The 11,308-nt window shown below is 58.7% G+C and overlaps 1 protein-coding gene across 5 annotated transcripts in view; it reads right to left on the reverse strand.

The window, feature by feature from the left end:
- Window positions 1-10,773, reverse strand: part of SRCIN1 (SRC kinase signaling inhibitor 1) — a 71,949-nt gene extending 61,176 nt beyond the window's left edge. For 2 of the 5 annotated variants that reach the window (XM_061391571.1, XM_061391570.1), the window contains exons 1-2: window positions 9,476-9,706; window positions 1,388-1,450 (exon numbers count right to left, since the gene is read on the reverse strand). In XM_061391571.1, coding sequence (XP_061247555.1) covers window positions 1,388-1,450; window positions 9,476-9,599 — 187 coding nt within the window. In that variant the 5' untranslated portion in view covers window positions 9,600-9,706. Of the gene's footprint in view, window positions 1-1,387; window positions 1,451-9,475; window positions 9,707-10,678 lie in introns of those variants that run through there. The other 3 variants (XM_061391563.1, XM_061391572.1, XM_061391564.1) reach the window with 3 other exon arrangements.
- Between the last annotated feature and the right edge of the window lie 535 nt (window positions 10,774-11,308).

Here is an 11,308-nt window from a genome sequence, read left to right on the forward strand (position 1 = left end):
AAAGCCATCAAGGCGGCGGCAGCCACAGTGGCAAGGAGGGCTGCCTGCCCCATCTGCCCGCCCGGACTGGGGCCGAAGCATCCTTCAGAGAGTGGAGAAGGGCTGGGGGACACGGAGCCTGCAAACAGCCAAGACAGGGACTCTGCAACCCCTCTTCAAGGTGAGACAGGGGCAGCACTCAGACAGTACCCGGCTGGAGCTGCCCCACCCCAGGGAGGGGCTGGGGGAGGTGCAGAAAGGGAACCACAATGGGGCAGCCCCTGCTACGGGCCAGGCTCTGGTCCGGCTGCTGCTTTTCCTATACTCTTCTCAACAAGCCTGCCATTTTATAGGCAAAGACAATGAGGCTCAGAGAGGGAAAGTGGCTTGTCCAAGGCCAGCAGCTCAGACATGGCTTAAGTGAGCATTTGAACCCAGGTCAGGCTGACTCTCAAGTCCAGTGCCCTAGGCTGCTGGTCCCGGGCACAGAAGTGGAGGTGGGCTCCCAGAGGCCCTCTAAAGTGGCCTCTGCTCTGGCCCAACAATGCTGCTCACAGTCCCCAGGTTGCATGGATTGGGACGTCCAGTCACTGCCTGCTTGGCAGGAACACGCTATGAGAGGAGTGCCATTGGGATGCTCAACAGAGACATGCAGTGAGGAGCAGCTGCCAGCAGGGGGAGCAGGGGCGGATGGGCATCGGTGGACAGTGGGTCACTGCCCTTTGGAGTCAGCTGGCCAGGCCACAGCCTCAGGCCCCACAGCCAGTGAACTCTGCCAACCCCTTAACCCGTATCCCCACACCACTTAAGCAACAGAAGAACCTTCGCTGTCTTGTCACTGTTGGCCTCTGAGCCTAGCCCAGTGCCTGGCACAGAGAAGGGGTTCAATAAGTCCGTATTGAATGAAGGAATGGATGGATAAATGAATAAACGATTAAATAAATGAAATGAAATCACAGATTTACAAGTACCTATAAACGCAACAAAGCTGTACTGAGGTCGACATGGTCCCATCTTCTCTGATCCCCCTCCACTGGCTGATGCTGGAACATGGGCTCTCCCCCATAAAAAAGGCCCCTTGCTCCTGACCCCTCCCCCCAGGTCTCCAGTTCCCTTGACAGAGGGTTCCTCCTCCTCCCCCTTCCCAGCCCCCACTACACAGAGCTTTGCAGCCAGCACACACATATACATGCACACGTGTTTGCTCGCACATACTAACTCACATGCACACACGTGCACACACGGACACATTCTCTGCCAGGCAAGGTGCCCTCCCCAGAGTCAAGTCTCTGCTGCCCTCTCCCCAAGCAAAGGCCTGGGCCCACCAGGGATAGCCCCCTCCCCCATTTTGCCAGGGAGCGGTGGGAGGCAGGATGGTAGGGAGAGGCCCCCCTCCTGGCTTACCAACCTGGAGACTTTAAACAGAGGGAGCAGAGTCCTGGAGCCTTCCCTCCCGCTGCACGCTGGAGCCCTGGGCGAGGGACAGGAAAGGAGAGTGTGAACGAAGGCCCAGAGCCGGAGGACAGGAGCTGGAGAACGGATGGGGCGGGGCGGGGCTCCCACATTGGGATGGGCCGGCCGGGCAGGGGCCTTGGCCAGGGGGGCAGGCGGGGACTGGGACAGAGCAAGGAAGAGCCTTCGGAGCTGCCCCTTTGGGGGTCCCTGAGGGCTGGGGGGCAGGCAGGACAGAGATGGGGTGCTGGGTCAAGAGCCGGGGCTGAAGGGACAGAAACATTGGTGGGAGACAGACAGGAGACAGACAGCAGGACAACACAAAAAACATGGGGTTCCTCAGAGTGGGGTCCCCAGGACAGACAGCCAACAAGCCAGGCCTGGTTCTCCTCCCAGAAATAGGGACAGCCACTTTACTGGGGGCCCACACAAGACCCCAGATTAGAGCACCTTGGAGGGCCCATCTGCCTCCCCCAGCCAAGGCCACCCCATTCGGGAAGGTTGGTGGGTTCAGAGTCCGAGGGCCTCCCTTCATTGCTCTGCTGAAACCCCCTCCCAGCCCAAGAGACCCCCATCGGCTCCACTCATCCCCTAACCTTGAGGAGGGCCCCCTCCTCTGTCTGCAACAGAGGAAGCAGCGGTTCTTCACACCCGACAAGCGCACACGCACACTCGCTGTGATGGGGACCATGTCGGAAAATGGCACCCCTGCCCATATCACCCAAAGCCCTGTGGCCAGCTCCTGCTTCCACGCTCGCCCAATCCTCAGCCTGCCAGAGCAGGGCCCCTCTCAGCTATGCATCCCGCTGCCTCCCTCTCGCTCTCGCACTCTCAGGAAGCCCTTCTAACTGTACTGCCGCCCCCCAGGCCGCGCTGCCCGTCTTCTGCCTTGCATCTGGGGGTGCGCAGCACTACGTCCTGCCTGCCTGGAGACACTGTGGCCTGGGCATCCTCTTGGGCCCAGTTCTCACTGGGCTGGTTCAGACCCATCCACACCCACATCACGTCTGGCTGCAAGCATCCTCAGAGCCCCCTGCCAATCTCATGGTTCCAATTTTCCCACTGATTACCCAAGATGCAGGCACCCTGGGGAGAAGCAACTGTTGTACCCAGATGTTGGGACCTTGACTGGGTGAAGAAATCAAAAATGTTCACTAACATATCTAACCCCAGAGGGCTTCCTGGACAGGCAGTGGGGTTAGGGGTGGGGCACAGAGGGGCACCAGTTGGGGGCACGAAGTCTCAAGAGCCCTAGCTCCCTCCTCACCACTAGCCTTAAGTGGCAGCTCCAGGGGCCCAACCCTAAACAGGCTGAGGTGAGAATCTGGGTTTTAAGTAAGACTAAAGAGACTTTCTCATATATGCCCCTTCTTCCTGGGGGAACAGCCACCCATTTTTCACTCTCAGTTGGACAGTAAGGAGGAGGAGGACAAAGATTACTATTTACTGAAAGTTCACAATGTGCCAGGAACTCCGCCTAAATTACCTCATTTAATCCTGGTACCCACCCTGTGAGGAAACCACCGTGATCAGCCCCAATTTACAGATGGGGAAACTGAACTTCAGAGAGGTGAGGTGACTTGCCCCAAGACACACAGTGAGTGTCAGGGTTGGAATGCCAGCCCAGATCTGTCTGAATCCAGAGCCTGAGCTCTTGACTGTAGATCTGAACTGCTTCCCATCCATCCTCCCCTAGGATTTGTCTGTCTCCCATTCAGTGCCATCTGGGAAGTTCTGCCTAAAGTCTAACTTCCTTCCATCCCATGCTCCAATATAAACTATCTTTCATGGACAGTAGGGGAAGAGAAGGCTTTGTTTCCATCCCTTTCTGCCTCATTCTAGGAATGGGAGGCAGATAACTCCAACCTTCAGCTGCAGATGGACCAGGGATCAGGGGAAGGGGATGAGCTGTTGGGTTCAGAAGTGGGTTCAGGATCTCCCAAGCTTCATCATTTAATGACTTCTGGCTTTCCAGGAGCCCTTTCCTACTTTCCAGTCACCATGATGGAAGAAGCTCCAGGAAGCCCCTCAAAGGTCTCTTCTTTTAACATCCAGAAATCCTCCTGAGCATGCAGACTAGGGAGAGTCTAAAAAGTCAGGGGCAGCAAAGCGAGAGTCACTGTCAGTCCTGGTAGCCCTGGCTTTTCCTCAGAGTTCCAGTTTCCAACTCAGAAGGGGGCTGAGGCAAGAATAGGGACTCATTCAGGCCAGCCTGACCACGGGGAGGGGCTGGACTGGCATGGGGACAGCCCAGGAGAGGAGGCAGAGAGGCCCGGATGTATCTGCAAGAGCTTCAGTGAGCCCTGGCATGCCTTCCCAGTGAACTGGGATCGTTAATTTTTCCCCAATGAGGCAGATGCTGGGCCTGGGGTAACGCCACAGATGCCTGCTGTGCCTGCAATTATCAGTCGCCCTGGGGTGGAAGAAGGCAGGACACACACCCTCTCTGCCTCCTAGGCTTTGCACAAACATCTCCAGCTAGGGCTGCCACATGGGGGTCTCTGGCTCTGGGCACCCCCCGCCTCCGATGTGGGCCCCTGGGTCTGAGGTCTCCGGCATGCTCTGTGGCCAGGGTGGAAAAGAGGTCAGGGTGCTGGGATGATGATGTTTGCCAAGGTGTGGCAGGAAGGCATGTGAAAAACCCAGCTCCTTCCCAATCTTAACGCTACTCCATTCCAGGATATGCAAGCGACTGGGCCAGGTGGCTGAGGCTACCAGGAACCAGGAAAAGGTTGTGGGGGAGATGAGCCACCAGCTGGAAGTGCCTCCGCAGAAGAAAATATGGACTGGAGTATAGTCTCTGGGTGGAATGGAGTGTGGCAAAGCCTTTCTGGGGTGGGAGGAAAATGGACTTAGCTGAATCCTGTAGCCTCTCCCTTACCCATCCTCTGGGCCCATTGGACAGATTTAGACAAGGTGTGCCTTTGGAGCAGGAGGGACTGTTTGTAAGACATGTGCAGGCACACGAAAGCACCAGTGTTCTCTTGGGCCAAATCTCCATTTTTCCTGGTTTATCTGGAGCTGGGAAGTATTTTTCCCACTCTCTGTATGGCAAGGCCTGTATTATCTCAGGAGAGAGGAGATGGGTAGAACCTGTGACAGCTTGAAGGGATCTTAGATTTTCTAGTTCTGTCCTCTTTCTCACACCAGGGACACTGAAGACCAGAGGAGGCAACTAACTTGCCCAATGTCACACGGCAGTAGGGAGGCAGGCGAGCTGGCACCATCCAATGCTTGCTCTTTACCGTGCACTTGACCTCTCTGCCCTGGGGGATCAAAGACTGACTCCCCTGTCCCTTCTCCTCCCCAGCAGCTCTGAACCCCTCTCCATCATGGCCCCCTGCACTCTACCAACCACCACAGCCACATGAGATTAAACTGGACCTACCAAGCTCCAGACAATAGCCCAAAGGTCATCTCAAAGGTCATATTAACCAGTCCGCTGCACCTAGCTACAACACTAGCCTACTTGCATTCATATACACCTATCATTGAGGGGAAAGATGCACAAGCAGCACCTCAGAGCAGCCACCCTTCATGCACCGGGAGATTTCCTTCCCATCTAACCTCGATTCCTCCTGCTGCAGCGTGGGCCTGTTTCTTCTCAAGCTGTCCTGAGCAAAGACAGGGGGAGGGGAAGAAGAACAGGATTCCCAGCCTCCAAACCCTCTGTCTGCCCACCTACAGCAGAGAGGATGAGGGCAGAGTGTCCCAGGGTAGCTGGGCCCTGAGCCCAGTGCGCTGTGCGAGGGGCAGGAGGGCTGCAGTGGCAGCTTGAATGTGGGAGAAACAGCTCTTCTTGGAATTGTCCTTCCAGCTTCTCATTCCCTGCAAACTCCTGCACCTCGGGTTAGGGGAGGGTCTCCACTGCGTTCAGAGACAGCCATCCCCTCCCCATACCATTTATTGTTTCTTATGTGACAGGCACTGTGCTGGAAATTTTCATCTGTTGTTTCACTTAAGCTTCACAACAATTCTGTAGTCAGAAACTAATTTGCCTGCTGGGCCAGTTCCTCCCCGAGACTAAATCTAACCTGGATCCCTCTTGCTGCATTTCCTCTGGTCCGTCTTCTGTGGCGGTGGAGAGGTGATTTTTGCTCCTGTCTTCAGAAACCCCAGTATTGGTTTCTGAGGCTGCCAACCTTTACCCCAGTATTGCCCCATGTGATGGCATTATGAGGGTATGGGTGAAAGAAACTGAGGCAGGTTGAGGGTTGAGATGCAGGACACTGGCCTGTACCAAACACAGCACCTAGCAGGTGGCAGGGGAGGAGGCCTGTGAGGTCAGGCAGTGTGCTGACCGGGCAGCGCCCGATATGCAATGATCCTGGTCTCGGTGACCATCTCTCAGGTCCAAGTTCCTACCCACATATACCTAGAGCCCAGGTGCCTGAGCAGAAGTGAGTAGGGGCATAAGATGGCTGGACCTGTCCTGGGCTGCGGGAGGCAGCTGAAGCCAGAGAGAGGGACTCTTACACTTAGCTAAGCTCCTGGCATGTAGAGGGTACTTAGGCCCTGGGAACAGAGGACGGAGACCTCCAAGCCCCTCTTCCCATCTCACTGGGATTTCATACAACCAGTGGTAGCCACAAGCAACTGCAGTGAATTCACACCACTTGGCTTTCCTGTTTGGACTTTTTGGAGCAGGACTGACAAGGACAGGGGTCCCCTCCACCAGGGCTACCCCCCTATTCTGCCTCTAGCCAGGGCTGGAACACAGGAGCCACCTCCCTAGGGAATTCTCAGACCACCCCCCCCCTGCCCCCCCAGCTTCCATCCCTCTGGGAGATTCCTGCAGTGACAGCCTGGGCCAATGGGCAAGGGGAATCTGAGTGGTGGGTTGGACTCTGGTCCCTGTGGGCGGCACCCTCCCCCTTCGAGCAGGCACCATTAATGTATGCAAAGCATATGCAAATCACCCAGAAGAGAGACACAACATCAGTGGAATGACAGAAGAGACCTTGGAGAGGACCCAGCCCGCCCCCTTATTTCACAGGTGAGGAAAGAGGCCCTTGCCAGGAAGGGACTTGCTCAAGGTCACTCGGACATTTGGGCGCTAACGAAGGATCCTAAGAAGGTCTCTTTACTCAGCCCAGTGTTCTTTCCATGACAGTCTTGTTTTCCATCTGGGGGGCTTACAGGATGGTGCAGGGGTCTCAGGGTCTGTACAGGGTTCCCTTGGCCACCTCCCTTCCCTATCTGAGCCTGGGTAGGGGGTGTGGGGGAACCGTGGGCCAGGGTGGCAATGATGCCTGGGGCAGTGGGTGACCAGAGGGGTGACGGGGCCAGAGGGTGCCGAGGCACTGATTTCCCGTCAGCCAAACGGCAGTAGGTGGCAGGAGAAGTTGAGTGTCTAAAGCCCAATGTCAGGGCAAGGTGCCCGCTGTGTGCGGGGAGGGGGACAGCGCCCTCACCACACACACATCTCTAAGTGCTCAGCAGCCCCCTTCCGCCTGGCCTCTGGTAACTATGACACCTGACAGACCATAATAGTCCATTCAAGCCCATCCCTTCTGTGGCTACAGCTCCCTTCCCCCACTCCCCACCAACTTGGCTTCTCAGCCTTCCAGTCGGTCCTAGAAAGCAGGACAGATGCTACGGAAAGAAGACAGATAGACAGATCGGAGGGGGCAGACGGGGAGAAAAAGGGAGACTCAGGAGTCGAGTGAGGGAGACAAAGGAGAGAGCCCAGGAAGGGCAGAGTGGGAGAGATGGAGGGGTGGAGGGGACTGGGGAAGAAAGCGGAGAGCCTGAGGAGCAGAGCGGTGAATGTAGGAACAGTGGAGCTGAGGGGGTGCTCCCAGTCTCCAGACCTGAAGGATAAGGCTGGAGCCAGGCTGAGGGTCATGGGAGCCCCATCGAGGCCCGAGGGAGTCTGGGACCACGTCCCTGCCCCTCTGCCCACCTCCCCAGCAAATCCCCCGGCTGCCAGGAAATCGGTCCTCCCTTCTCTGCCTCCCTCCGCTCTCCTCCCCTCCCTCCCTCGGGGCAGGCAAGCGCAGCTTCCCAGCCAAATCCAAAGCCTTCATCTCCGCTTTTCAGAGCTGGGAATGAAAGAAGGGGAAGCAAATGCAGCCCTCAAACCCGCTGACGGCCAGATTTTTATTATCTTTGCTCGAATGGGCCCTAGGAAGCCAACAAGGGATTCTTCAAAGAGCATCTGAGTGGCTCATTGAAGCCTGCACCTGCACCAGCCCACCCACAACAGGCAGCCAGGGCCTAGGGGGGCACAACCTGTCCCCCACATCCCACCAAACCCAGAGGCCAGTGGGAGGCTGCCATGAGTCTCACCCTTGGCTCTCTGTGCCTAGTCAGGGGCTGTTTGGTCAGACTGCCAGGCTCAGAAGCCAGATGCAGGCCCACTGGGCCTCGGAGGCAGTCTCTGTCCCTCTCTGGACCTTGAAGACACAAACGAAGGAAGAAATGGGATCTCCTTGCCAGGGGTTGGAGGAGATAAGTGCTTGGGATTCCTCGAAAGCAAAGCTTTCATGGCAAGCTCCAGATCCATCCCTGAACTCTCTGCCTGCCCCCTCAAGGGCCTACTGTCTCGCTTCCAATGGAGCAGCCCCTCCCTTCTAGAGCCTGGCCCCACTACTCCGGATGATCCTCGGACTCCAAACACAGCTCCCTCAGGTCAAAACCCCGTCTCCTTTCCTTCCCCAAGACCTAACCTGGAGTGGAGACGGGACTAAAACAGATGTGATACCTCCAAGAGCCCAGCCCCCTCCCTGTTCGAACTGGGCAGCCGTGCCCCCATTAGCCCCAGCTCTGACCACACCGGTGAGATCAATGCCCACAGCCAAAGAAGGAATCAATGGTTCTAATTAAACCTTTTTTCCAGGGTGGGTCCCTGGCCAGACAGAAAAGAGAGATCACCTGAGGCTTTGCATCACAGGACCCTACTCTGTACCCTGTACATATTTAAGAGACCTGGAACCCTGGATTCCCAGCAGGAATCAGGCCATGAAGACCCCAGACACCATCCCCTCCTCATTAGGCAAGGAGACAAGGAGGCAAGCAGAAAGCATGGAGCGGGGTGGTGGGGGGAAAAGCCTCCCAATTCCCAGGGACCTTCCCCTAGGAGGGCTCCCGGTCTCCACTCAGCACTGCCTGAAGACCACAGCTGCTTCCTCCAGATCTCCAGAGCACACTTGCATCTCCATCCCAGCCCTGAGGGTCATCACAGAGAACTGGCCATCATGGTAAGGGCGGAAGGAGCAGGGCTGGGGTGGGGGGGGGGCACTGGACAAAGACCCTCTTGTCCCCAAGGCACGGTGGCAGGAAGCCAGGGCAAAGCCTTTGCACTCGCTGCCAGCGGTGCCTGGGTGCCAGGCAGTCTGGGTGGAGGGGGAATCTTATTCTTGGAACCCCCTCCCCTTATGCCTCATCCCTTGCTTGTACACTAGGCCACCAGTTAAGTCTCTGCCTCAACAACTCCCAGCTTGCCTGGAGCCTTCCTTCCTGTATGAATGCCGGACCCTGACACTTGCCCACAGTGGCCCCAACCAGCAGAAGACCTCACACATAAACCATAACTGCCCCCTACATTCGTACACACTCACAACCATGCCAGAAACCACCACCACCACAGCTGCCACCAGTGATGACGGAGCCCCACATTTTCACAGTGACAGTCTCCATCAAACGCCTCATCAGTTCTTTAAGACAGCAAGAGGGGTAGGGAAGGGAATATGAGAAACTGAGGCACGGAGTTAGATAGCAAAGCAGTTGGCTCAAGGTCACCCAGACCAAGGTATTCAGAGTTGGAAAGAAGGCATCCTATCCCCGCCCCAAAGTGCTCAAACTCAACACCAATGAATATTCAGACTCACAAGCCTAGAAGTCTGATTACCTATCCCCTCTTCCAGCCCTCATCTGTTTTTCCCCTCCCAAAACAACAGGAGTTCGAACATCTTCTGTAAGGCTCCATCAAGGAACCCACTTCCCTTCAAGTTGGGGGCTACAAGACCTGCTGGTTCCCTAGTATTGGAGAAAAGGGACTGCCAGTCTGGGATCTCCTCGCACATTCCCTGGTCTTGCTCACCTGGCTCCCCTCGGCCCCCGGGGTCCCTCGGTCCGGCCTCCTCCCTGGGAGATCGGGCTCTGCCCTCCGCTGTCCTCTCCCACCAGGCCAGGGCAAAGCGCCGGAGGCACTGCCAGGGCTGCATGGGGAGGGGTGGGGCGGGGGGACTTGCACCAGCAGCCGCACACGCCCCGCCGGGCCCTGCCAGCCGAGCTGCGGAGGCACCCGGCCGGCCCCCTCTGCTTCCACCAGCATCCTGCTGCCCCCACCGACAGGACTCGGAGCTGGCCCAGGAGCTTCTGACGTAGCAAGGGGGTGCGTGGGAGGGGAGGGGGGGCTTAGCGCGGCCCCTCCCCAGCCCCGCCCTCTGCCGCTCAGCTTCCCTCAGTCCCTACCTCCTCATTCACCCTAGACGCTCTCCCCAGCTGGGGGCGCCCTCTCTCGCCCTCTGGCCTCTTCACCCGGACTTAAGATCACATGGCCCCTCCCCCAGTCATTCCCTCTCGTGGCCCCTCCCTACCCGCCAGTCGAGAGGGGAGCGGGTCCCCAGTTTCTGCAACTGCTACCTTGCTACCTAGGCTCCCAGGTCTCCAGGGCTAGGGCCTCGAGGTGACGGGAGGATGGGGAGGTGTGGGGGGGAAGGAAAGGGGAAAGGGGCGGGAACACAGGCTGGTATCCTGGCAACACAGCCAATCCCAGAATACATTCATCCCCTTCCTTCCCTGGGGGGCTGGCGCAAAGCGCCTACCACCACCATCCAAGGGCGTGCACCCCATTCTGGGACCTGGGGGAAAGAGAGGCCCTTGATGCTCCCACCACCTCTCCATCCCCTTCGCCTCTCGGCATCCTCCTCTTCATCCACCTCGGATGGACCACTCCCTCCCCCACTCTCTTCACCATCCATCCCCCTTTCTCTTCTCTCCTTCCTTCCCTGCCCCGCACAAACCTCTTTAAAACTGAACCCCCCACCTCTCTGGGGCTCCCTTCCCCGGGCCTCACGAGGCCCTCCCCACCCGGTCTCCAGCCTCGCCAATGCCGGACCCCTTCTCTGGACCCAGCACTCTTCTCGCCCGTTCCTTCTCCCGAGCCCGGCGCGCCGCGGTCCCCTGCCCCCCACACACCTGCGACCCGAGCACCCGTTGCCCCGCCGGCCACCGCCTCCCCGGCCCGGTCGCCGCCCCCGCCCCCGGCCGAGGGGAAAACACACAAAGAAAACAGAAATACCTTCCACTTAAGCATGGAGGCACATTAGGAAGGAGAGAGACAGGGACATGCCTTGGGACGGAGCGTTCCCCATCGGGCGGGGGCGCGGGGGGCGGGGGCCCCGGGCCGGCCTGCCTGGCGCTTGCCCTCTCGCCGCCTCGCGGGCTCCTCGCTGGGCCCCAGCCCTGGGGCGCGGTGCCAGGCGGGCGGGCCGGGGGCGCGGGCCCCGCCGGGGTGGACCAGCTGGGAGGGCGCCGGCGGCCGGGCGTGTGGGTACGCGCGCGCGCGCGGGCGTGTCACCGAGTGTGCGAGAGCGAGTGTGTATGTGTGTGTGTGTGTGTGTGCGCGCGCGCGGGGGCCGGTGCGGGTGTGTCACTGCGGCCGGGAGCGCGCGCGGCGCGGGCACGCGCGTGTGGCTGGAACGTACAAAGGGCCTCTGGGGTGGCAGGGAGCCGGGAGGGGAGGGGGCCGGCGCCTCTCGCCCTCCAGTTGCACTGCTGGATCCGGCGGCTCGTGGCCGGGCAGCGGATGCGGGGCGCGCTCAGGCCTCCCGCCCCGCTGCACCTGCTTCTCATACCCTGAGCAGTCCTCAAGCCATGATAGAGACTTTGCCTAAAGCCGGGAGCCGGCCTCGAAGGAGGGGGGTGCATC

Source organism: Bos javanicus, chromosome 19 (genome assembly GCF_032452875.1).
Source record: "Bos javanicus breed banteng chromosome 19, ARS-OSU_banteng_1.0, whole genome shotgun sequence".
NCBI lineage: Eukaryota > Metazoa > Chordata > Mammalia > Artiodactyla > Bovidae > Bos > Bos javanicus.